Here is a 27,894-nt window from a genome sequence, read left to right on the forward strand (position 1 = left end):
GATCTCAACCTCCGCTGCCTTGCTGTTATAGCCACTCAAGAGGTAGGCTTTGGGAGTAAATCCCAAGGGGGGGGGGTGCAGGGGGAAATCTGAAGCTGGAGTCCCTAAGGCAACTCTAGCAATGTTGCTAGTACTAAACTGTATAAGGCTCTGCTGTTCCTTTGGGTTCATCAGATGTGTGGAGAGGGGGAGCTTGCTCTCCATATCGTACTGCCCAGGCTGTGTATCTGGACAGCTAGGATGCAATATCCATGGTCAACTCTGACTGACGGAGGCTTCACTCACCTTGCGGGAAGTTAGGGATGGCTGATAAATCCTCCCTTAGCAGAGTCAGCCTTGTGATTACCTGAATAAAAATGTTCAGTGGATTCTGGTTAATTGGGCCATTGGTTAATCAGGGCAGCAACTTATTTGGGACAGCTCTTGAAGAACAAAAACTATTTGAGAAAATAGCTAGGATTTTTCGTTTATTTGGGGTACTATGCCACTTAGTTGAGGGAGGAGACTGATAGTTGGTGTGAAATAAGCGTAAGACCATTTGCACCTGTTTTGCTCACTGCAATTTCAAGCATTCAGGGTGGAAGATGCAAGACATGGCCGGGAGTGAAAATGAAACTACTTCACTATTTCAACAAGTTAGGAACTATGAAGAATTTGAAAATATCGACAATCATCTTGAATGTTACAATGAAAATGAAAATTTGGAGGACGCAATCTTCAGAAGCATTCCATGAAGATGGTCCATTATCTGCACAGGTGTTTGCACTGAATTTGTTCATTTACAGTCAATCAAAAGAACATTGAATTCATGAATTCCTCTGTCAATAACTATTAGGAACCAATACACAGTTTTATAGTACTGTAGCAGTGCATCTAGATATTTATGTATTTTGATTACCTCTGCTTTAAAATATTATGCTGGACTACGGGTTATTTTACTTTGTAATTTATATCCACTTTGAGCCATGTTGAAACTAGAATCAACATTAGATTTGCTGCTTGTTAATTTTGATTTGTTTAATATTCATTGAAAATGTAAGGAGAGTTCATTTGCTCAGAGCAGTTAGGATTTTGTTGTATGGGATTTGAAACAGATTTAATCAGTTCCTTCAGAAGGGCATGATTTAGGCACTGGGAGAGAAATATGCCACAGTTTGGAGATAGAGCAGAGGTATGGGATTGTGGGTTTACAATACCAGAGGCGGGTATCAACCCCCATCAATATTTGAACAGCCATTTTCTGTGGTGTTGTAACTCTGTTGTAATTGTGTAGGTAGATTGCTATTTTGGAAGAGGATGTCTGAGTGAATACGGGGAGTCTATAGCTAAGTGTACAAGTACATTGTACTTGAGGTAGAATCACCTCTCACCACCACTCTCTATAACACCATTTTTGTTTCTGGTAACATCAATGTTTGCTTGCCCTGCTATTCACCTTATCTTTGCTCTTTCAAGGTTGTTCTGTAATCTCTGATAGTTATGTAGAGTAAAAATTATATCTTCAGAATTTCAAGACAATACCTTGGCTTTGATTTGAGGTTGGAATGATGTACCAAAAGAAATATCTGACGGGTTGATGAGCTTATCTTCATAATGTATGAGAAATAGGACAGGCTAAATGAGTACACTTAGACTTTTGATACTAATGACCAGAACAACGATCTATCTATGCTTCCTATGACTAAATATCTATGACTATTTTCTAATATGTTCTTTTTCAAGTAAATTCTACTGAAGAGCCATTTGATTCAATGGAAAGGACACCCAGCAGTACCACACTTTTGTTTAATCTGCTATCAAGTACAAAGGGATTAGTTAAACCTACAGAACAACCAACCAGTAGTAATATAAGCCATGATACCGATCTGGATGTAACGGGTCATTCTTCTGCACCAAGCCTGAAAAATGGAACTGGTTTTATTGCTCCATTGGAAAATTCAACTGTTCGTGCTTTAACTCACAATGCAGAGATGAGTGAACTCACCCAAAAAAATGAAATGGCTCCTAGTGTTACGGATGGAGCCCCTCTGGCAGGAAATGAAACACAAATCGGAATTAGCAAACCGACTGTAGGTCCTATAGACACCAGTAGTCTCAATACAGATACAGTGAATGTCACTGTAGGTCCTAATGTGACTGAGAGACACAGCCAGACTATGATAGCTGGATCCTCTGTTGAAGTGACAACCATCCCACAGCAAATGGGGACGACCAGGAAAATGGATGCAACTGTTGAAGAATCCAGGTACGAAACAACAATTGAGCCAAAGAAGAATTCTCCTACAACACCTACAGGGCACGAGGGATCGAAAGGTAAGAGCTTGTTCACTTGTAAATGTGCATTGTTAATGTTGTCATCAATGTCACTTGAGTGCTGTGGATTCTTGGAGAAACTAAAACTTTATTTTAAAATTGTAAAAGTGAAAATGCTGTTACTTGCACCATGAAAGCTTTCCTAAAATTAAGTTCAACATTTAATTAGCAGCTATGAAGAGATAGAGCACTGAAAGAATTGGCGCATTGAATAGTGTTCCTTTTAAATATATCAAGTTTAAGTGATGAAGCTTTCAGTTATCTGCCACTCCTGTCGTTATGGAGCAGGAGCAGGCTGTAAGGCCCTTCAGGTTGTTCTTCCATGCCATAAGTTCATGGTTGGTCAGAATTTGACCTTCATTCCTTTTTATTTTGTTATACCTATTCTCCCCATAACATTTGGGGCTCCTTTAATCAAAAAGAAAATTCAGCTCAAACTTTGAACACTATCAGTAATAGTATTCACAATTGTCTAAGGTAGGAGTTTTCAAGGATTTGCAGCTTTTAAAGAGTAAATTTCCCCTCCACTCAACCTTTAGTAATCAGCCCTTGTTCCTCAGATGATTCCTTCTCACTCTGAACCTCCACAGTAAGTGAAATATTGTCAGAACACTTATGCCGATAAGTCTCATTGTTTTGTTAAGATTACATCTTATCCTTCTAAAGCTGCAAAGAGCAGGCCCACTTTGTTTATATAAGATAGCCACTTCATTCCATGAAAATCAAAAAAAAGAACAGTGTGCAAATGTCTTGGGGGTGGGTGTGTGCGTGTATGTAAAATATAGCCAGGATGCCTAAGACGTTTGCACAATACAGTACTTAGCAACTCGGGTGATCTCTGGGAAGTGAAACAGTCAACGTTTTAGGTCGAAGACCCTCATCTACACTTCGAAGGAGACAGAAGCTTGTAAATCTGCAAGGAGGGTGGGGGAAGGGGGTTGTCTCAGGCTGATGGTGGAGATACTATGAGGCTGGTGGGAGTGGTCACACGAGGCCGAGCTGGGCTAGGATCCTTTCCAACTCCCCAAATGGACACCAGAGGGAAGGAAAGACGTCATCTAGTTCAGGAGGAGGTGAGAGCAGTAGTGGAGGAGAAGAGAGTCTGCAAGGCAGTGGGAGTGAAGCAACAGGGAGCTTGGACAAGATGGGAAAATGTAGTTGAGAGGAAAGTGACCTGGGCTGATCTTTGGAAAGCTGAACCACACTGCATCCAATTTCTCATCCTGGCGGTGTACGATGTGCTTCCAAGCCCATCAAACCTGCACAGATGGGGCAAGGCAGAGTCATCTGCGTGCCCACTATGCTCCAAGCGAGGAACCCTGGAGCACATCCTCAGCAGCAGCGCAAGGGCACTTGGCGAGGGACAGTACAGTTGGAAGCATGATCAGGTCCTGAAGACCATCGCAGGAGTTGAGTGGGCGAAGCGGTCCCGACCCTCCAAGCAGACCATTGTCTTTGTCAGAGCTGGGCAGCAGCCAATACCTGCCAAAAGAACATCTGCAGGCATTCTGACCTCTGCAAGGGACTGGCAACTGTTGGTGGACCTCGAAGGGCAGCGGAAGTTCCCCAACCATATCACAGCCACCACCCTGCGACCAGACTTTGTCCTAGTGTCTGAGTCTACTAAGCAAGTGGTGCTGCTGGAGCTGACAGTCCCATGGGAAGATAGCTTGGAGGAGGCCTTTGAAAGGAAGCTCTCCAATTACGCAGGGCTGGTCAGCAAATGTCACCAGGCTGGATGGAGAGCGAGGTGTCTCCCAGTGGAGGTTGGTTGTAGGGGATTTGTAGCTCATTCCTTAGTTAGAGCCTCCAGCATTTTGGGCATCGAGGGAGAGAGGAAGAGGAGAGCCATCTGCAGTACCACCGATGCAGCAGAGAGGGCCTCAAGATGGCTGTGGCTCAAAAGAGGGGAGCCATGGAGTCATAAGTAGCTAGCCATCTGGACACAAGCTGGGGTCTGATCAGCCCCGGCTGGGTCACCTGGAGGAGGTTATATGATGTTGAAAGACCCGAAACACCCGATGATTCCAGGAACATCACTGCAGATGTGTCTAGAAGCATCAATAGATGTATGTACACAGCATAACAAGGTTTTTTGGGCATTGAATGAATAGGAACAGTTAGATATTGGGAATATGGACAAAAGAACCCAGACAGAAGTGGGAGTTGTGAATCGAAGAGTGTGAGGTCAAGCCCATCACATCAGGCTGGGCACATCCTCCACTCTTGGGGGCAGTTGGGTTGGGGGGGTGGAATAGAAGGCTGACTGTAATTAATATTACAGATGGATGACTGATGCACACCCAAGCACCTAATCTGTTTGCTTTATTGTGTAGAAGTGATCAAATAGTGTGTACACAGAATGCAGGACACTAGATACAAGAATTGAAGCTTCACCCGGAAGGACTGTTTTGGATCCTTGTATGGTGGGAAAGGGAGAGGTCATTGCTTCGTGGAACTCCTGGGTTCAGTCTGCAGGGTGATCCTGAGCTTCCTGTCACCTGCCACTTTGATTCCTCTTCTCACTCTCACTCTGACCTGATGGTCTGTGGCACCAAAATGAGCAGCAACACTTCATTTTCATGTTGCAGCCTTCTGTATTGGTCACCCATTTGTAATAGTAGGACAGCTTTTTTCCCTTTTTGTGTATGAGAGTGGAGAATGTGCCCAGCCTGACCTCATGGTATGTCCTCCTGCTCCACATTTCACAACTCCCACATTCTTTTATCTGGATTCTCCTCCAACTACTCCCATCTCGTTCATTATGTGCCTTGTCATGACACCCATGGACTTGCCAGATGAACTTGTTTGCAGGTTATTCCCATGGTCATCCCAGTTTTGCTCTGTTGGTGACATTGCCTTCCCCAGCCCTTTATTGTAGCTTTACAAGTTTCTTTTTGTCTCCTTTTTAGTTCTCAGCATTTTAAACCTGAAACTTTTCCTATTTCTCTTCCCACTGAGTATTTCCAGCTTTTTCTGTTCTTCAGATCTCTGACACCTTCTATTTTTAAATTTCATTTAGTTAAATCTTTTCCTTTATTTTCTTTCAGTTAATCCTGTGTCCAAAGTAATACATTGCCTTCAATCCTAGAATCCATATCTTGCATGCCACACAGCCTCCACTAGCTTCCCTTTATACTGCTAGTACCAACCAAACACTTTTCTTAATTGTTGAGCTCAATTTCTCTTTCATAAAATTGTGTTGGGGTTCAATTGCTGCTGCTCTCTGTAAGTTCTCCCCATGACTGTGAAGGTTTCCTCCTGGTGCTCCGGTTTCCTCCCACGTTCCAAAGACACGAGTTAGGGTTAGTAAGTGTTGGCATGTTACGTTGGTGCCGGAAGCATGGCGACACTGGCTGGCTTCCCGGGCACATGTCGGACTATGTTAATCATTGACACAAGTGGTGCATTCCACTGTGCTTTTTGATGCTTTGATGTCCATATGACATATGAAGCTAATCTTATAATGTGCTTAGACTGGTGTTTTTTCATCAGTACCCTAATATTGGATTCCAGCATTTTTCCAACAACTAACTTGAGGCTAATTGGCCTTGAAGACCCTATTGTTTTTCACTTTTGCACAACAGTGTTAATATTTGTGGCTTTTCAGTCAGTTGGCACATTTCCAGAATCCAGGAAACATTTCAAAGTCACATCCACTAACTCTTCAGCTTCCTCTGTTTAGAATACATTAGCATTATTGGTTTTCACTGTGTTAAATCTACCAATTTTAAACAATGTTTTTAAATGGCATTGGAGGTCGTTAACTTGGTTCTTAGTCCTGGTTGTTTTATGAAACTAGTAGCTTCTAACCTCATAGAGATGTTTCTTATAGTGGATCAGTGTTACCGGTGAGGTTTGTACAAGACCCCCCCTCATTGGCATGACATCTATTTGTCTCACTGGTTTTGGATTAATAGCTTGGTTGTCAACTGCCTCTGTATTGGTATGATTACATAACTGACTCAAGTTAAAGACAAACACAAGAATTTTAGGGGTAAAAATATCAGTGGGAGTGGTGTTAGGTTTCTGGGAGAAACTGAAAATAGGTCAGTCCTTCAGTAAGATGCTTATCAAATTTTAATCTTGGTGAAAGTTTTCTTATAATAATGCAAAACATTTTCAATTATGAATGGAGACTGTGATTGAATGTGAAACTCAGCCAATGATCTGTAGTGTATCTGACTTGTTTTGAGATTATTGTCTCTTTGAACACAATTGTTGCTACCTTTTTCTATCAAGCTGCCACTTGGATAGGAGAGGAGCTACACTTTCTGAATTAAGGGATCCTAAAATAGTTTACATAAATGAGTATTTTTTCCATTTCAGAATTGGCCAATTACACTCTGGCAGAATCTGAAGCTCCACAAGTGCTATCAACTTTGCAGGAATCCAAGACCACGCCAACTACAGTGACATCCAGTACCCCTGCTGGGATTTCCACCACCACAGAAACTAAGCCCACCAGCCATCCCAGCACCACCCAAGCCACAGGAGTTGTCACAAGTCAGACAGTCATCAACAAAGCAACCACGCTATTTTCTACACAGCAGGATGAGGACAGTATGGCCAATGCCAAAAAGATGGTGAATGGTAGGTAATTTAGAAGCCAGTCCATTTCTTGAAGACAGTGAAATGGAGTATAAACAAAGAACAGATTACATGGACTAAATGGCTTACTACTTCGATGGGATTTGAACTCTTAAGCTTCCTGATTACTAATGCAGTTTAGAAAATACTAAAATTGTAGAACATACTTATGGGGCTCTTTTGTGCTTCCTTGTGACAGCTTCTGTGTGCATTTTGATTAAATACATGTACTGTAGTATAATAGTATCCACAGAAATACTTAAGAGAAGCAATCTGCTGGATTATTGAAAAGAATATTCTCTCATCTGCCCCCTATCCACTAAACAGATAATGTATATTTTAGAAAGGAATTTTGGTCACTTGAACTTGTCCTTTGTTATCCTTTTGTTGACATTCTGCTTGTCACAGTTCCGGAGAAGATGTTGGATTGTGCAAAGCAGGGGAAGGATTTCAAAAGAAGTGAGTGGGGACAGTTGGGACATTCTGTGCACCACAGTTCTGAAGGAGATAGAAGAATATCTGCAGCCACTTGGCAAGGGCCAATAAAAGGAAGTTAAAGCAGCCACCGTTAGGGTGAAGAGTTAAGGCTCTGAAACGAGAGGTTTCAGTGAGAGGGGGGTGAAGGCTGTAAATTTGTTTTCATTTAATTTTCTTTCTTATTGCACAGTTAGTAGTGAGAGTGCCAGTCGGGATTGTGAATGCTCCTGTTGTGTGCTGAGGGGAGGCAGGAAGACCTTCAGTGTCCCTGATGACCACACCCGCAAGAAGTGCATCCAGCTGCAGCTGCTTAGAGACAGTGTTACAGAGCTGAAGCTGGAGCAGGATGAACTCTGGATTATTTGGGAGGCTGAGGGGTCGATCAACAGGGGGGACGGGGAGGTAGTTACACCCAAGGTGCAGGATGCATGTAACATGGTGAGCGTCAGGAGGTAAAAAGGGGATAGGCAGCTAGTTCAGAGAATAACCGTGGCTATTCCCCTCAATATTATTATACTGCTTTGAATAATGTCAGGGGGATGACCTAGTGGAGGAAAGTGGTCAAGTCTCTGGCACTGATTCTGGCTCTGTAGCTCATAAGGAAAGGAGGGAGAAGAGGTGAACTGTAGTGAGGGGGGATTCAATGGTTGGGGGAATAGACAAGAGCTTCAGTAGACAAGAGTAAGATTCTCAGATGGTATGTCGACTTTTGGGTGCTTGGGTGAGGGAGATCTCGGATAGCGTCCACAGCATTCCTAAGTGGGAGGATGAGCAGCCAGAGGACGTGGTCTAAGGGTTGGTATCAAGGGTTGGTAGGGTGGGTGACAAGATCCTGCAAAGTGTGTTCAGGGAGTTAGGTGCTAAGTTAAAGCACAGGACCTCCAGGGTTGTGATCTCAAAATTGCTGCTCGTGCCATGTGGTCTCGAAGCCAGAAATGGGAATATATACAGTTTAACATGTGGCTAAGGAGGTGGTGCCAGATGCAGGGCTTTAGATTTTTGGATCACTGGGCTCTCTTTCATGGAAGGCGGGACTTGTACAGATGGACAGTTTGCACTTGAAGTGGAGGGGGGGTTAATACTCTTGTGGGAAGATCTGCTAGTGCTGCACACAGGTGAGTTTAAACTAGGGTTGCGGGGGTGGGGGGTGGATCTAGAGTGCCAGAGCAGATAGCAAAGTGGTTGTAGGGAAAGATGTACCTCAACCTACATGTAAAGTCAGGGATTGTAAGTTTGAGCATGGTGGAATTAATGTTCTGAATTGTGTATATTGCAATGCAACAAATATTCTGGGAAAAGTGGATGAGATTGGGGCATGGATCAGCACGCGGAATTAGACATTGTAACTGTTTGAGACTTGGTTGCAGGAGGGGCAGGGCTGGCAGCTCAGTGTTCCAGGGTTCTGTTATTTTAGACGCGATAGAGCAGGAGGGATTAAAGGGGACCGGTGGCATTACTAGTCAGGGAAAATGTGATAGTAGTGGTCAGACTGGAGAGCTCATCTACTGAAGCTATGTGGGTGGAACTGAGGAATAAGAAAGGGATGACCATATTAGCACACACAACACGTTGGAGGAACTCAGCAGGTTGGGCAGCATCCATGGAAACGAACAGTCAATGTTTCGGGCCGAGACCCTTCATCAGGACTGAAGAGGAAGGGGGCATGGCCCTATAAAGAAGGTGGGGGGAGGGTGGGAAAGAGAAGGCTGGTAGGTTCCAGGTGAAAAACCAGTAAGGGGAAAGATAAAGGGGTGGGGAAGGGGAAGCAGGGAGGGCATAGGCAGGAAAGGTGAAGAAAGAATACGGGAAAACACAATGGGTAGTAGAAGGAGGTGGAACCAAGAGGGAGGTGATAGGCAGCTAGAGGAGGGGGCAGAGTGAAACTGGGATGTGGGGAGGGAATTACCAGAAGTAGGAGAATTCAATGTTCATGCCCAGGGGCTGGAGACTACCCAGATGGTATATGAGGTGTATAAGGATGACCATATTAATTGGATTATATTATAGATCAATCGTAGGTGGGATTTAGAGGAGCAAATTTGTAGAGATCACAGATTGTTGCAAGAAACATAAGGTTGTGATAATAGGTAATTTTAACTGGTAGTATGGGAGTCCCAGTCAATTTATCATGTTGACTGGGCCTCCCATACTGCAAAAGGGCTGGCTGGGATAGTTTGACACTTGTCAAGAAAGTTTCCTTAATCAACACACGGAGGTCTCAATTAGAGTGAGTGCAACACCAGATTTCCTTTTGGGGAATGAGACAGAGAGGGTTACGGAAATTTGTGTGGGAGAAAACTTTGCACCTAGTGATCATAATGCCATTAGTTTCAAGGTAATTACGGAGAAGGATAGATCTGTTCCTCAGTTGAGATTCTAAATTGGAGAAAGGCCAATTTTAATGGTATTAGAAAGGATCTGGCAATTGTGGATTGGAACAGGTAGTTTACAGCCAGAGGTGTGTTTGGTAAGTGGGAAGCCTTCAAAAGTGAAATTTTGAGAGAACACAGTATGCATGTTCCTGTAGAATTAAAGCTAGGGATAACTGGTTTAGGGAGCCTTGGTTTTTGAGGGATGTTAAGGCTATGGTTTAGAAGGAGATGGAGGAGGAGGTGCTTAGCAGGTGTAGGCAGGTAAGAACAAATGAGGCACTTGAGTATAAGAAATGTAAGAAATCTTGTGAAGGAACTCAGGAGGGCTAAAAGAAGGCACGGCGTGGGGGGGTGCTCTAGCAGATAAGGTGAAGGAGAATCCTAAGGGGTACTACAGATATATTAAGAGCAAAATGATAGCAAGGGACAAATTTGGTTCTCTTGAAGACCAGAGTGTTCATCTACACATGGAGCCGAAAGAGATAGGAGAGAGATCTTAAATGGATTTCCTTGCATCTGTATTTCCTTGAGAGATGGATGCAGAGTTTATAAAAGTGAGACAAAACAGCAGTGAAGTCGTGGACCAGATACAGATTATAGGGGGTGGGGGTGGTGTTTGCTGTCTTGAGGCAAATTGAGGTGGATAAATACGCAGGCCCTGGAAAGATGTTCCCTCTGACCTTGTAGAAGGCTAGTGCAGAAGTTGCAGGGGCCTGAGCAGAGATATTTAAAATGTCCTTTGCCATGGGTGAGGTGCCGGAGGATTGCAAATGTTGTTCCATTGTTTAAGAAAACCTCTAAGAATAAGGCAAGAAATTATAATCTGGTGAGCCTAACATCAGTACTGGGCAAATTATTGGAAGGTATTCTTAAGGCACTGGATATATAAGTATTTGGATAGATGGACTGATTAGGGATCATCAGCATGGCTTTTTGTGTGATAGGTTGTGTCCAACCAGTCTCAGTTTTTCGAGGAAGTTACCAGGAAAGTTGATGAAGGCAAGGCAGTAGATGTTTACTACACAGACTTTAGCAAGGCCTTTGACGAGATCCCTCATGGAAGGTTGGTCAAGAAGGTTCTGTCACTTGGCATTCAGGATGAGGTAGTAAATTAGATTAGGCATTGGTTTTGTGGGAGAAGTCAGGGAGTGGTAGTAGATAGTTGCTTCTCTGACTGACAGCCTGTGACTAGTGAATGGTGTGCAGCAAGGATTGGTGCTGGATCTATTGTTGTTTGTCATGTATATCAACAATTTGGATGATAACAGGATCAACAAATTTGCAGTTGACACCCAGACTGAGAACAAAGAGGAATGCTATCAAAGCTTGCAGCGGGGTCTGGACCAGCTAGAAAAATGAATGCAAAGTGGCAGATGGAATTTAATGCGGAAGTGTGTCGGGTGTTGCACATGGGGATGACAAGTCAGCGTTGAACTTACACAGTAGGGCACTGAGGAATTTCGTAGAACGGAGGGATCTGGGAATACAGATCCATAATTTCTTGAATGTGGCATCACAAGTGCATAGGGTCGTAGAGAGAGCTTTTGGCTCATTGACCTTCATAAATCAATGTATTGAGTACAGGAAATGGGATGTTATGTTGAACTTGCATAAGCCATTGGTGAGACCTAATTAAGTTAAGACCATAAGACATAGGAACCGAATTGGGTCCTTTGGCCCATTGTGTCTGCTTTACCATTCCATCATGGCCAATTTATTATCCTTCTCAACCATATTCTCCTGCCATCTCAGTGTAGTCTTTGACGCCCTGACTAATTGAGAACCTATCTACTATTTTAAATGACTTGGCCTCCATAGCTGACTGTTCCAATGAATTCTACAGATTCACTACCTTCTGCCTATAAGAAATTCCTCCTCCTCTGTGTTCTAAATAGACGAACCTCAATGCTGAGGTGATACCCTCTGGTGCTAGTCTTGCTCACTGTTTGTGTTGATTGGAAACATCCTCTCTACATCTACTCTTACCGAGGCATTACATGTTCATTCCTGGAAGCATTTTGTAAGTGCTGGAACCAGGATGGGTTCTCTGAAATGGTAACAACCGAGGAATTTCTGACTCTTGATGAAGGAGAGGGATTAGAGCTGTTTTGTTACATGTAAGCCAATAAATTAGTGTTAACTAGTGCTGTGGAGGAAAACAATTTGCTTAATTTCAAGCTGTTCCAATTTCCATTTTGCAGAGAAGCCAGATTCTAATCTAAGCCAAAACAAAATGGATCCTCTGGTTATAGGAATGATTACAGTTTTCTTCATAATAATTGGAATTGTTTCACTTCTTGGATATCTGAAGTACCGGCAACGAATCAACCAACCAGAATTTAGGCGCCTTCATGAGCTCCCAATGGTAAGGAAGCTAACAGTCCTGGCATTGCAGTTCTTGTTTTCAATGTACTGTGTTAAACTCTCTTTTGTCAAAGTAAAGTGGGCTTCCACCAGTAATTTTGTACGTGTTGAATTTCTTCCAATAATTATTTTGTAATTGTACAGTTGAAATGCTGTGAGTTGGACTAATCATTTGAGCAGAGTTGATCTGCATTTTTTTCTGGAATCAGGAAGTGGTTGAACATCAATTGATGTAGTATTGTTGGAATTGTCTTTGAGCCAGCTAGAACCCTGGTGTAGTTTGCTCAATGAGTTGGAGAGCATCCTGTTTACATGTCTGGAGTACTGAAGTGTCCCGTAAAACTGATTGTTTCACTGCCAGTCTGTCCATGGACTTAAAATGGAGGATGTCCTGTCCTCCACCTTGGACTCAGTTCCCTTTTTGCCCTACAAACAAAGAAGTGACAAGGCTTTTTATAATGCTCTTTTCCAGGGTCCAGGCCCTTGTCTGGTCTTCACTGGACCCATGAGCTGCTCCCTTTACATGCAGTAGCTAGTATGGGAAAGCTAGATCCTGACTAAGGCTCAGCTGCCAAAACTCCCTAAAATGTCTGGTGCTGCTCTCTTGTAAGGAATGGACAGAGATTCAACTTCTTGTAAGGCAATGTAGAAATTGGCAGTAACTGGGGGATGCGTCATCAACAGTTCTGTCATGTTGTTTACTTTCGTTAAGTGTTTTTTTTTGCCTTTTCTCCCATTGCAGCAGAACCTCTGTGGGATTTCCATTTTTCTCTGCATCATGTCGAATTAGCTAAGAGCATCATATTGGCTTTCTGTGATACTTCCTGAGAGCGTAGGAGGCTGAGGGGTGACTTTACGGAGGTCTATAAAATCACAAGGAATACAGATAAAGTGAATGGTCTGCCTTTTTTCCAGGGTATGGGAGTATAATACAAGTTTTAGGCGAGGAGAAAAGATCTTAAAGGGACTTGTTCAATTCTTCCACATACGATGGTGGGTATTTGGAACAGCAGCGGGACATAGTCATCGAGGCTTGTACAGATACAATGTTTAAAAGACATTTTGTCTAGCCACAGGGTTAGAAAGGTTTAAAAGAATGTGAGACAAATGCAGGGAAATGGGACTAGCTCAAATAGCAACTTGGTCAGCATGGATGAGTTGGGCCGAAGGGCCAGTTTCCTTGCTGTGTTACTCTTTGACTTATTGCATTTTGACAGTTCACTCTAAACTAATCCCAAATGGACAGACTTGCATCTGCCCTTCCTGGGCCACACTTCAATTAGAAGTGTGAATGCTATATGAAACAACAAAAAAATATAAACCTGATTGTGTGACTAGACACACTATTCCCATTTGAATTCAGTAATGGCAACTGTTTTGCATCCAAGGAAACCAATCTAAGGATTTTGACATTATTGGCACTTTCTACATTAGTTTGTTAGAATACCAGCAGGACTAAGATATACTGGCATAAAAGACTACCAGTTCCAGAGAGGAGACTATGCTAAAGAAGGTGAATGAAGTGTATGTATTCTTTGTTTTGTCTGAAACACATTTGTTAATTGTGACTGGAGCCTATCCTTAAGTATGTCAGAATCAAAATATTACTGTCAGGCAGATCGTTCATTTGTTATGTGCTGTGTTGATCACATGGGTGATCGTGGTCTTCCAATGACCATGATTATTCTTGGTAAACTTTTCTACAGAAGTGGTTTGCCATTGGCTTCTTCTGGTCAGTGTGTTTACAAGATGGGTGTACCCAGCCATTAACATACTCTTCAGAGATAGTTTGCCTGGAGTCAGTGGTTGCATAATCGGGACCTGTAATATGCACCAACTACTCATACGACCATTTCCCGTGGCTCCATGTAACCCTGATCAAGGTGCTACACCTTGCCCAAGGGTGGCCAGCAGACCAGTGGAGGTAAGGAGCGCCTTGCACCCCCATTTGGTAGAGATGTATCTCCACCCCGCCAGATGCAGATCATTTGATAGATTTTTGTGCTAATAAGACATTCAGATAGAATGTCTCCACTGTGCCATGGGAGAAATGCTGAAGGCAATAGTACAGCTAGTGGTGATGCTACCTCACTGCTCTGGCATCCTGGGTTCAGTCCTTTCTGGTGTGTATGTGTGAAGTTTGTACGTTCTCCTTGGGCATCATAGAACATAAGAACTATCTAGCACAGCACAGGCCTTTTGGCCCATAATGCTGTGTTGACCTTTTAACCTACTCCAAGATCAATCTATCCCTTCTCTCCCACATAGCCTTCCATTTTTCTTTCATCCATATTCTGATATTCTCTCATTATAGAAAATCCAGACAGGTTAATTAGTCGTTGTGTAGGTGAATGGTGCAATGTGGGGTGAGTTTATTTAAATGTGAGGAGATTAGTGTATACTCTGTAGGACCTTGATGGTTAGCATAGGCTCATCTTCTGTGCCGTGGTGATTCTATGGTGAATTAGTTACAGGGTGTGCTGTCTCCAAGTAGCCATTTGGTAACTAGCACAAAGGATGGTGCATGAAGTGAAAGAGTTCCTGAAAGTGAAGTATTTCTTAAATGGGAGGAAGGGTCTTTTTGTTTTCTAATCTAATACTTTCTTGCCTTTCTAGGATGACATGATGGAAGAAGACACACCATTGTCCCTCTACAGCTACTAACAATCTGCTGTCAAAATGAGATCTCATCAACAGTGCAACTATTGTGTTTTGAAGTATTGTTGGCTGGGACATTGAGGACTGTAACATTTTTAGTGTGAGCTAAACTTGCATTCAAACGTATCTTTTTGTTTTCTTTAACTTGTGGCTCAGCTGGGGTTGAACATTGGTCAAAATTGATGTTATCCTGTCCCCAAAGTATTTCATTTGCTATCCATAGAGTTTTAAACATTATCCTATTTATTCAAACACACTTAAAGCAACTGGCAACTTTTTAACTTATTAGTAGACCAAAAAATGAGAACCTTTCTCTCTGCACCAAACACATCTTGTAGAAGGTATTACAGATGTTCAAACATAACCCAAAGGAGCTAGTATCCAACATTCCTCGACAGGTATCACTGTTAGTTTCTGATGTCCTAAGCGTATTTCTTGAACCTATATCGATAGGTTTCAGAACTTGCAGTATTTATGGAATTGGTAAATGGATGTTTTAAGTTCCAGTACTTATGGTTTTTTTCCCCCCGCATGCTGTGGTAGTGTAGCGGTTAACATGATGTTAATGCAGCTCGGTGTCGAAGATTGGAGTTCAATTCTGGCGTTATCTGTAAGAAAGTTTGTACATTTTTCCCACATGCGCATGCATGGGTTTCTTCCGAAGTCTTTCGGTTTCCTCCCACAGTCCAAAGACATACCAGGTAGTAGGTTAATTGGTCATTATAAGTTGCCCCGTGATTAGGATAGGGTTAAATCTGGGCAACATAGCGTGGTGGGCCGAAAGGCCTGTTCCTTGCTGTATCTCTAAAGGAAAATAAAACAAATGCTGGGAATGAGAATTTTCTGAATTTAGCAGAATCCAAGCCTTTTGATTATTAAATTCTAAACTTGCAAATGGGTATCTGACTTCTAGTTTGCCATTACAACTGAGAAACACGGCATTGCTGGTTGCTGATTACAGACAGACCATGGAATTGGCACCACGTGGCCCACACCTTGGCTAAGTTTGCTTCTATCCCATAACCGGTGACCCTGTTGTAGGCTTCCCAGCAGTTTGTGGGGAACTTTTAGGACAACTCCAATTTTAAAAAAAATGTGGCAACTCTGATTTTCAAAACCAGTGCTGTGAGTCTGTAGTATATGAAGAATGTTGTGGAGGTTTTGTTTTCTGATCAACTATGGAACACAACTTCCCCCTTCCGTCCACTCCATATCTAGTTATAGACCCAAATCTATTATACTATTGAAGACAGATCTCGCTGTATATCAGGGTGCAGTACTCATAGGGATAGGTCTGTTACTGCACAACATTAGGGTGGAATGTTGGGGATGGGTTTTTTGTAACAGTACAATATTGGGGATGGTGTAGTTACTGTATAACATGATACAGTGGTAGACAGATCTGTTACAACACTAGGGTACAGTACGAGTGGGCAAGTCTGCTACTGTATAGCAGGATGCAGTGTTGGTATCTATTACAGTATTACATGGTACAGTACTGATGGGCACTGGTTTAATTGTCTAATGGTATAATACTGGTGAGAATTGGTCTGTTACTGTATAACACTAGTGTAGAGTGTTATGTTCAAAGTAAATTTATTATCAAAGTACACGTATGTCACCATATACAGCTTTACAGTTTGTTTTCTTGCGGACGTATACAGTCAATCCAAGAACATAAGATGAGAAGTCCTCGAGAGTGAGTCCATAGGTTCTCCCCTCTGTTTCAAGAACCTGATGGTTGAGAGTAATAACAGTTCCTGAACCTGATGGTTTGAGTCCTGAGGCTCCTGTACCACCTTTCTGATGGCAGCAGCAAGAACAGAGCATTGCCTGGATGGTGGGCGTCTTTGATGGATGCTGCTTTCTTGCAACAGTGCTCAATGGTCGATATCCATTATTTTTGTAGGATATTCATTTTGAGGGTGTGGGTGTTTCCATACCAGGCTGTGATGCAACCAGTCAACATCACACATCTATCAAAGTTTGTTAAAGTTTTAGGTGCCATGCCAGATCTTTGCAAATTTCTAAGGAAGTGGAGGTGCTGCTGTGCTTTCTTAATAATGGCACCTATGTGCTGAGCGCAGGACAGATCCTTTGGAATGATAGCACTGGGGAATTTAAAGTTGCTGACACTTTCCTATGTGAATGGGTTTTTTCCCCCCCCCGTACTAACTGCAGTTTCAAAAAGCTCTCTGCAGTAGCTGGTCCAAACCCATTGGGATGTAAGTTAATCATGAATTATCATTGCTATATTGGCCTCCTTGTTGGATTTTATTGACAGACGTGGCAAGCACAGGAACCTGAAGTTCAATTGTCATTGAGGGTGGACAGGAAAATAAAGTGCCTGCTTCCTGATGCATGGAGGGGAAATGTCTGCTTTCTGACCAAGGTGTGAACAGCTTGCTTTTATGTTAAAAATATTTATGAGTGACTTGGAGAAAGTAAATGGCCGTGAGAAGTGATTAGGATAGTAAACTTTTTCCTCCCTGCAAAAGTAGAGCACTGCATTTCAGTCTCCTTGTAGGGTGGGCCAGTAGTCATGTTCTCAGCTCGAGCCTTGGGGTGGTCACTCTGATGGCTGGAGCCCCGGAACAGGATGGAAGTTTTGGGCTGTTTGGGCATTTTCCCCTCTCCCCCTCCCCCCGATTATTGAAGATGTTTATTTTATGAGCAAATTATTCTGAATTGTACTTTCTGTTAGGATTTTGGAGAGAATTATTTTTTGTTTTAACCCCTGGGCTTTTGATAATATTATCACATGCAGGTTTTGCAACACAATTTACTAAATCACCCTGTTCTTAATAGCAGCTAGTGTGAAATGGGACCAATGGTATAAATTGTATCAGTCAATGTTCCCCTATTTGCTGTAGCTTAAATATTATTAGATTGTGCTTAAGTCATTGTCCAGATTCAGCAAAGTGAACAATTTAATTATACTTGTATTGAGTTATAAAGATTTCTTTCTTCTGTTACTGCTAAAGATATATTGTGAAGAACATTTTCTTAGATTGAAATGCTACATGAACTGTTGATTCAGTGACGACATATAATGCTGCAATTCTGAGTGAGTAGTTTCTATGGTGCAGTTTCTACTTAAGACCTTTGTGTAAGGGAAGTGATTTGAAAGTATATTCTAAATTGTGTTAATTTTGTTAGGCTCAGATGTCTAACTTTTTGTTGAGTTTTTGGAGGGTGGGAAGAACCAAGTGATCATTCTTGTTTAATGTGGAACTGCTCAATGCACATTGAATTTTTCAGGTTCTTTTGAATTGGCCTTGCTTGTGTTACTTTTCCTTCTCAAATAGGAGTATTCGTGTGTGCATCCTTTTAAATATGCAGTGTTAGTTTGCATTTTTTTGTTGCCCTTGCACAGATCAATTGAAATTGAATCTTAATTATTTGGGCACTGGCTACAAAATTAATTTCAGGCAGTTTTTCATTTGTATGTGCAAGGTTAGCTTTAAGGCTGTGATGGTAATAACTTTTGTAGACAAAGTATTTACAAACAGTAGATTTTAAAAGATGCCACTTTTCCTTTGGTAAGTTTATTAGTGAATTGAGTAATAAAACAGTCAAAGGGTTCTGCACTGTTGTTCACATGGAGGTGCTGAGTGTTATCATGGAGATGGTTCAAGTGTTGAATGGTTTGTAAAAGTTGGATTTCTCACTGCAGTGCTTCCAGTCTTTTTTTGATGGAAATACTCCCTGACTTTCATTCGGTATCCTTCTGCTTTACGGTCATCTTGATCTTCAGCTGATGGTGCTTAACACAACTGAGCAAACTCCTGTGAGTCAACAGGTTGAAGGGAACGATACTGATTTCCACAAGCCTGTTGTGCCTTTGAGTAGGATTGTGGTTGACTCATATCCCTAGCTTGCTTTACCTGCTTTCTTTTCAAACTTTTTGGAATTTTGGGGTAATGGCACCAATCTTCAGAAACATCCATGGCTTGATTTTGAAGAGGAGGATGTCATGTTGGACAGGTGTGAGATTGGACATGAAAATGTCTCTTTTTCATGCTGGTATTTGAGTAATTTAAAGCACAAAGGACTCTTCAGTATGGATTCACCCACCAGTAGAAACTTTCTCTACACTTAACACGATTGGATTTGAGTATTCTGCTGTTGAGACAAGCTTTTTAATATTCCATATCCATTGATATAAAGGCCAGTGATGTACTCTGTGAACCTTTGCATTTTTGTCTGTAAGTAAGCATCTAGATGCATTGTTCCACTGTTTTGTCAAGAAGAGGCACTATATTGCCTATTTTGCTGGCTGGTTGCAGTTATCAGCTGCAGGGCTGATTTAGTTTCTGCTTTTGACAACGTCAGCAGTGCTAGCCTTGCTTTCACTGGTCTACAATCTTATATTACTTGTAATGTGAAAGGATGAGGAAGAATTGCATATTACTCCATCAGACATTTCATTTTCAAACAGTATTATATAAAAGCCTGAGCCTTGATTATTGTTTTTAAATTTTAAATCTTAGTGAAATATCATTTTTGAAATCTAAGGAGTTGGTTAAGTACATAAAATGAAGTATGTGGTTGCAAAATAAAATGCTGGCAGAAACAGTCAATATTTCGGGCAGAGACCCTTCATTAGAACTGGGGGGGGGGCTGGAGATAGAATAAGGTGGGAGAGGGGAAGGAGGACAAGTTGGGAGGTGATTGTTGGAAAAGGTGTAAAGGACTGAAGGAGAAATCTGATGGGAGGAGGAGCACTGGAGTGTGTGTGTGGGGGGGGGGGGTGTTGATGGGCAGCTGCGGAGAAGAGGTAAGCGGCCAGAATGGGGAATTGAAGTGGGGGTGGAATTACTCTAAGTTGGAGAGATCTGTGTTCATGCCATCAGGTTGGTGACTACCTAGATGGAAAATGAAGTGTTGTTCCTCCAACCTGAGAGTGGCCTCATTGTGGCAGAAGACGAGGCCATGGACTGACATGTCGGAATGGGGATAGGAATTAAAATGGTTGGCTACTGGGAAATCCTGATTTTTGTGGGTGGAGTGGAGGTGCTCAACGTAGCAGTCCCCCAGTCTACATCAGGGCCACTGGATACAGTAAACAAACCCAACAGATTCCCAGGTGAAGGATTGTTTGGGGCCCTGAAAGGAGATGAGGGACGAAGTGAATGGGCAGGTGTAGCACTTCTGGCACTTGCATGGATAAGTGCCAGAAAGGAGTTTACTGGGGAGAGCTGAATGGACAAAAGGAATCGTGGAGGGAATGATCCCTGCGGAGAGTTGCGGGGTGGGGGTGTTGGTGTGGGGAGAGGTCAAGATGTATTAGGTGGTAGATGCTACCTGACCTGCTGAGGTCTTCTAGCACTTGTTTCTTTGCTCCCAATTCCAAGATTTCTAATTTTCTTTTGTCTACTGTTAATTGCTATGTTCCTTTGATCATAATTCTGAACGTATTGCACAAGTGCCCCCTGGTGGACTTCTGTATTCATAGCAATGGGGAATAGAGAAAGGATGGAAATATTTTCATGCTGTTCTTTTGTTCATTAAGTTGTAAATAAAATCAAATTCACACAAAACTAAATTATTCCTTCTTTAAATATTAACACCTTAAATTGAATGATATATTAGAATTGTTCTGCAGGTTTCAAAGTTAGATATGTATGAGTTGGGTAAAACATTTGTTACTTTTTCAATGTCTCCAATTTTAAATCATTGCCTTGTCTAACCATCAACTGAAACATAATAAAGGTATGAATAATTCTGCTAAAGAGATATTAATTTATCAAAGTAACAATTTCAAGAAGCTAGAAAAATTATCTGTTGGATTCTGAATGGACAGGCTTCTAGCATTTTCCTTGAATTTGCAAGACATGCTTGCAATCTTGGTAATCTCCAGATAATCTTTTAAATTTGAGGTTTTGTAATTAGAGGAAACAACAAAAGTGGGGAAGCTGATGGGAAAACTTAAGAGATGTAGCTGTTCAAGAGACAATACCCTGAAGTAGTATTACCAAGTCTTTTGGGTTCAGAATAATATCTACAGTTTTGAAGGTATTAAATGCTATGCCAGGTCACATCTAGAATTTGACCAGCAAAAAGAGACTATTCAAGTCCATGAACCAATGCAGAACAAGCCTGAAACTACTTGTATGAAAACCATAAAAGTACTGAAACCTTCTAAGTTTTGCAACCTATTAGAGGGAAGAACATTGCTCAAAAATTTCTGTGTTAAAGAAGATGTTCATTAAGATAGAGAAAGTGAACATCTAGCAATATTTACATAATACGTTCTTAAGGCAATGGTTCCCGGGAGCTCACCGACTGGCCGTGGATTTGGGGTAGTAAAACGAAATTTCACACCAGATATTTGGAGTTATTCTTTCATGCTCTGCATTTAGTCATGGAAATGTTTGCTATGAAAGGTTTATGGAGTCATTGTTTTTGTTCTTGTAATAGTTAACATTCCGCATTGACTGATTTCATTACGGAAGAAACTGAATAATTAGCTGCTTTATTCCAAAGTAGTGGCTTATGCAAACATTTAGATGTGTCTGTTTTGGAGAGAACACACTTTTTCCAAACCGAGTGATCATGGGCTTGAGTACTCTGTATCTTAAAGAATGGTAATAACATGTTTTACAAAAAATGTTCATGTTCCATAATATATTAGTTCTTAAAATTGCGGCATTTGTCCTTCTGAAATCTCTCCAGTGGAGAAAAGGCTGCAGTTTTAAAAACTAGTATTTTATGGAACCTTAACATCTTTGGGGGGAAAAAAATTGCTAGCCTCACAGAACTGCTCAAAAGACTAAAATGTTTAAAATAATAAACAGATCAGTGATGTTACAACTGTATTTTTGATTTTACTTATAATTTAGTTCATGTTATAAACTGTTGACCATCTCATGATCTGCTCTCCAGCTACCCTTTGTTACCAATATGTGTTTTTCCATTGACCTTAAGTATTCAACAGATATAACAAGGGCTGAGCAAAAATAACATAATATTAACTATGACAGACCAATCTTGAAATGAAGAGATCTTGCAAAACATGCACATTTCAATATTACATTTTTAACTGGATAATGATGAAAAATGCAGTTTTTAATGAGGAGAAAAAAACATGGTTATTTCTTTTGCCTTGAGCAGACATCCTGTACAATTATTGAAGAAAAATTTCAGTTTGCTACATGTTAGTTGAAATTTAAGTTTTAGGATACTTGTATGTAGTAACATAACAGTACTTTTAAGATAAGAGTATGGCCTAGATATTTGCATTTTAAGTTATATTTGGTTATTAGGTAAAGATTTAGGGCTCCAAGGGAAAATTCCAAAATAGTGCAAGGAATTGTAATGTGCAGAATTGAAGCAGCATGTATCTCATTAGTAGACATTGCACCCCTACTGACAATGTATCAGCCTGTTGATATTGCTAATTTGTCATTTTTTGTGAAATTTTACTTGTTAGCAAGTGAGACTTAGAGAAAGTTGATCATTGACAACCTTCCCTGTGATTTGCATCTGATTGTGTAAAAAGTATACTTCTAAATTTGAGTGGAAACAGTTGCACTATTTGGATTGTCTTCAAATGATCAAAGTTGTGCAGAAAACTGCTGCAAACATTTGTGTAATTTTAGTTTCCTATGGAATGTTTGTTTATGGCAATAAGTAGGAAATGTTCTGAATGTTAATTTTATACGATTGTCTTTTTCTTTTATTAAATTGATTTTCCCTTCAACTTGTGTGAATTCATTCATAAGTTACTTGCTTTGAGGCTGAGGTGTAATGGGTTGGCAAACTGCCCTTCATATGGAATCTGGGAAAGAAATTAAATGATTCCGCCCCCCCCCCATTTGAAAAGGATCTAATCAAGGGAACAGCTCAACTGAGCAGAAGTGGTGCAAGGATCGATAAATCGTATTCACTGAAATTTCATCTTGGTTCATTTAAACAGCTGAAATTCTTGTTTGTCACAGACATGCATGAAAACAAAGCGTGCCCTAAATAATGAGTGACAGTAAAATTGTTAGAACCCCTATTCCCCCCCACACACACACCAGCAGCAAAGCATCGACCTTCCCCCACTTACTTCAGCCAAAAAAGCACCATCCATCCCCAAAGCAAGTAATAGCAAAATCTCTGCAGTACAACAAAAACGAATCGCTCACCCGTTAATTTGACATGCCACAGGTTCTCTCTGTCTCCCTCTCCCCCTCAAAGGGGCAGCGAGGGATCACTCAGCAAGAGGGGAGACAGACAAAAGAACTTGCTGATTTACGGTGTTCAAAGTCTGCTGCGTCACTTTTTCCAAGTTCTCCGACTCGAGAATCGGCAACAAACTCTTCCCACTGAGAGGGGGGCAATCTGAGTACAGAGCCCCCGACAGCTGATCTGATGTTCCATTTTCTCCGCAATGGCATAGGGCTGAAAAGCCTCAAAACCCCAAAGGGCATGCTCGTCTTTGAGGCAGTGCCCTTGGGAACGGGAAGCATTGCTGTAAAGAATGTACTAGGTTCTAGATTTTCTTCTATTACATCATGTTTTTGATGTCCGATAACAATCAGGATCTAAATACCCGCATTTGTTTCTGTTCAGGTGGTTTCACGGAAATATGCTAGTCTGCTGATGGATAATTACAATATAATAAACAAACACGGGCAGGGCTTGGTATTTTTCTGTAAATGAGAGTTGAGAATGGTTTTTATGGGCATAGTACAGGGAGTTGTTTCGTGTTTAACCTTTCAGTAGAGGTCCAAAAATGTTGATTGGTTTCTCAGTTTTGATGCAGCTGCTATTTAAAACTTAAATATTTTTTCAATGTCTAGTTTGTACATACAAATGCTCTGCAGGTTAAATTGTTCTTAAATTAATCAGTTTTCTGATTAGCTTGGTAACTGCTGCATTGTTTTCAATGTCCAAACCTTTTGAAAATAATCCATTCATCAATATACACGCCTTCTGATATGAATGTCAAGATTTCACATTTATTCAGATTTAAAGTAAAACCAGAATTTCTTGTCTTACTTCCCTTTTGATTGTTACCTAATTACATGAAGCTTGTCACCCTATTCCACAGCTTAACAGCCTAGACAAGTGGCACAAAGATGATATTTAATCTGCCTCAGGGAACGCTTTGTCCCGGAAGCTGTCCAAATATATTTAACTTTCTGTGCTTTTGTTCCACTGAAGTATAATTTTATGGCAATTTTAATTCAGTTGCAAGTCAGTGATCTCTGGTTAAACTATTATGGTAAACTGTTCTATACATGAACATCTTTCTTTATTTTCTCATAATAGTTTGAACATGATGGTTCACCACTTCCACCCTAACCTGAGAAAACAGCCCTTCATGATTCACACAATCTCAACCCTCTATTCTTACCACATTTTGTTGTCTTAAATCCATTACCCCTCCCTGGGGCATAGGGTGCTGACAGCAGCTTGCCAATCCTCTGTCCTGGGCAAGTTGTCCCCAGGTGTAACCCATCTTCTATGTAGTTTCTAAGTGAAGATCCTTCCTCTTCCAGGGATGAGATCTTTGGAGCTTCTCAGTGTTTCTGTAGCTCTGGGTTTTTACAAAATGGAGATTTTAGCCACAGGCCCAACTCTCCTCCTTTAGCAACCAGGCTTGGTCCTATTTTAAGCCTAAATTAAAATTAACACCAGCACATCAAATCTTCCTTTCCTGAATTCTTCAGTCCTGGGGTTCTTTATGGCCTTCTGCTTCCATCCATGAGGGCCAAGGGCACGCCCTTCTGTCTTTCAGCTAGTTGAAGGACGGAAATGATCCAATGACCTCTGATAAACTACTACAAAAATGAAGTTCTCAGAAATTAATTCTCCTGGAGGGAGATTAAGAGATGTAAATTATTTATTTTGGTCATGATTTTTAAAAAAATCTGATTTGTAAACTAATATTTAAAATGTACACTATAAAGCACACTTGTTACAATATTCTATATATAGAAGATTGCCTTTAGGAAAAAATAGATCATACTTTCACAATATAAGCACACATGGTACTGTTTCCAAAATTCATAGAGGGACATCCTTTTAAACAATGTTTTATTTTGAATGTACTTAAAACCTAAAGCAAACAATTATTTAACAATTTTTCCAATCTATCTAGCTACCTGTAAGTAATTTTTATGGAAAACCATTTCTTGATTAACAACTTCCATACCCAGTCATAATGCCTGATATTGAAAGGTACAAAATTAACCTGGTCCAGCAGTTGCACCTTTTGCTTCACTAGAAGACTCAAAGGGAGCAGGATGCACCATTGTGGAGTTGGGAACTTGATTTTTGTACCCACTGGATAGGAGTGTTCTGAGCAACAATGCTTTAGCAAATGCTTTATGCCTTATATTTCCTAACATTGTTCTGCATTGACACGCTCTATGAGCTTACCTGTGAATATTTAAGTTTACTTTCCATTTGTCCTGCTGGATGTCATTTCATTTTTCTTTCAATGACTTCACCTCCGAGGGAACAAGAGGTAGAGTTGAATCTGAATGGGGAAGTTTGGAGTGAACAAGTTAATATTCTATGCTGCCTCTTTCATTAAGATGGTGTTGCTGTTCTAGGGTGATAGTCTGGGAAGACTATCGGTATAACTAAGATCTGCAGGATATCAGAACAGCTCGGTTAGTGAACAGTACAGCTTGAGTGGTTACCTTCTAACCTGCAATGACTGTACTGATCTTTCAAAGTATTAAATTGGTTGTGATGCTGGTGTTGCTGGCAGAACTGCAGGTTACAGCCTATGGGACAGGTGGTTTGATGTTACAGATATAATACTGCACAACAGCAGACATCAGCTGGAAATGGATCATATTGCTGCCACAAAACAACAAAATTTGTGACGTGTCTGATAATAAACCCGATTCTGACAAGGTATAAGTCTGGATCCGATGACTGCAGTCTTTTTTTTAAAAAAGGAAACCTATCTCTGCTATTTCCCAATAAAGAGGGTCTGCACCTCCATGAACTTGCTACTTTTTGGTAGACATCTGAATTTGACATATGGTTATTCCCATAGTTTGATAAATTGGCAGCAGACATCTAGGGTAGGTGGATTGTGGTTTTTATACCAAGATGGATAAACGCCATTGTATTTGTAAATTATTTTTAATCAAAGTAATGGTATGAAGCCAAAGCATAGGGAAAAAATACCCTATGCATAAGGTTTATAGACAATGGCTTTATTTTTTCTGGAACCACTGGGTGAAGCCCTTTTAACCATGAAACATATACAAACATTTGGATATTTAGTTTAACAATGTATTTACTTCTGTTTACAAAAACTGTTCTTTTCTCCTCACTGTAAGGTCATAGTTGAACTAATGTTTAACTGATGTTTCTAATTTTGTTTCTACTATTGGGTAAGCAGGATCTTAAAACAAGATTATTTCCAAATAATTACATATAAAACAACCATAGTGCAATTTCATCTCCTTGTAAACAGTTCTTCTGGGTGTTTCCCGTTTTTAGTAACTGCTTTCCGTATCAACCTTGTGCACAACTATTAATTCAGAATCATATCTTTGGTTTACCAGTAGCCCATATGCAAGCACAAATAATTGAGAAATGCAGCTAGAGATTATTTCAATAACTATGATTAATTACCCATTTTCGTCCACCATAGTATGCATTTGGTGGGAGAAAAGTGGGATTAATACTAAAGCAATTTTTGGATAAATCAGTTATTTCACATTTCTGTAAAAGGTGCCACGTCAGCCCCCTTTTAAGTTAACTGACAGATTTTATAATAAATCCAATATTTTGGTTTTAGTTTCACAGAAGGTAAATGTAGCCTGAGAATTTTATTTACTTTATCCAGAGATGCAGCACAGAATAGGCCCTTCCAGCTCTGTGCCACACAGACCAGCACTGCTAGAGAAAGCGTATACATTCTATGGGGAGGACACGCAGAAAACACCAGAATTGAACTCCAAACTCCGATGCCACGAGCCTATTTTATAGCCTCTTATAAGAAGCACACACACTTCAGAGTGAATTGGATGGGGCATCACTGTTAGAGTGCAATACCACTGTCATCTACCAATTTCTTAAATCTAAGTGATTTCAATTTTAATCATGAACAGTAACATTAACCATCAAACTTTAAGTGATCAGAAATGGACTAGGACTTGAAATCCTAATACTAATTATACTTTCAGTAGCATAAATATAAACTCAAAACATTGATTTGTCTGCCTCAAGTATCACAGCATTAAGAATAATAACTCCAGCCTTTGGAACATACACAATTTCCAGCATCTGCAGATTTTCTGGTGTTTGAGCTCCAGCCTTTGAACTGGATTAATTTGATTAAGGGGAAGAAATCTTGAGAGTATGAAAATCCTTTTGAGAGATTTTTGCAGTAATGCCTCCTTGCAGGTTTCCAGTTCCCGGAGACTTCAAATATCAGGATAGATCACTGAGATTTAATTCAGGTGGACTATCAGATAATCCTTCCAAGTTCACACTGACATCGTCATCTGAAGACATTTTTGGTTCTCTTTCATCTTCCCTTATGCCCAAAGGGGAGCTGCATCTGCCATCTACAATGGAAGAAAACGGTGAGTTTATTAACTGCAATCATTAGCTGAACATGTACACTTCCTGAAGTAATTGGTAGCGAAAGTACTGCAGAATCCCACTGACATCTTGACAACAATTTCTTCTGATTTCCATCTATTTGTGAAAAAGAACCATCAAGGTGTTTGATCAGTCTTGTGTTTTCTTACTCTTCTATCCGCTGGCAGAGAAAGCAGACGGGCTAGAATTTTAGCTGTGTGAATAAGTGACTTGCATGGGTATCATGCTACCTTTTCGATGGCAAGTTATACTACATTATTAGGAATGGAAGAAATCAAGGAAGTACCTAATGTTAGATAGTGATGACCATAATTTCAAAATCTTGTTAGTGCTTAGAAACAAATTGACAATGTTGTTTCTAATTATTGTTAAATCCTAGAAGAACGACTGCAGTATACCTCATCATGTGGTCCCTGGGACAAGAAATCTCTGGCTGTCATTTCGATCACAGTGGATGCAGGTTAATTGAGTCATTGGTTAATCAAGGCAGCTGCTTATTTGGGACAACTCTTAGAGTAAAAGCTAATGGAGAAAATATCTAGAGTTCCCT

At 40.8% G+C, this 27,894-nt stretch overlaps 2 protein-coding genes across 4 annotated transcripts in view; one reads left to right on the top strand and one right to left on the bottom strand.

Moving 5' to 3' along the window:
• Nucleotides 1-22,510, top strand: part of LOC134354928 (mucin-2-like) — a 72,416-nt gene extending 49,906 nt beyond the window's left edge. For all 3 annotated transcript variants that reach the window (XM_063064430.1, XM_063064429.1, XM_063064431.1), the window contains exons 2-5: nt 1,723-2,313; nt 6,643-6,906; nt 11,954-12,117; nt 14,733-22,510. In XM_063064430.1, the coding sequence (XP_062920500.1) occupies nt 1,752-2,313; nt 6,643-6,906; nt 11,954-12,117; nt 14,733-14,780 (1,038 nt within the window). In that variant the 5' untranslated portion in view covers nt 1,723-1,751 and the 3' untranslated portion in view covers nt 14,781-22,510. The remainder of the gene's footprint in view (nt 1-1,722; nt 2,314-6,642; nt 6,907-11,953; nt 12,118-14,732) is intronic.
• Nucleotides 1-27,894, bottom strand: part of LOC134354929 (trichohyalin) — an 88,229-nt gene that overhangs the window by 9,967 nt on the left and 50,368 nt on the right. The window contains exon 12 of the mRNA XM_063064432.1: nt 22,910-27,307. Coding sequence (XP_062920502.1) covers nt 27,171-27,307 — 137 coding nt within the window. The 3' untranslated portion in view covers nt 22,910-27,170. The remainder of the gene's footprint in view (nt 1-22,909; nt 27,308-27,894) is intronic.

The sequence above is a fragment of the Mobula hypostoma genome, chromosome 12 (genome assembly GCF_963921235.1).
Source record: "Mobula hypostoma chromosome 12, sMobHyp1.1, whole genome shotgun sequence".
Taxonomy (NCBI): Eukaryota; Metazoa; Chordata; class Chondrichthyes; order Myliobatiformes; family Myliobatidae; genus Mobula; species Mobula hypostoma.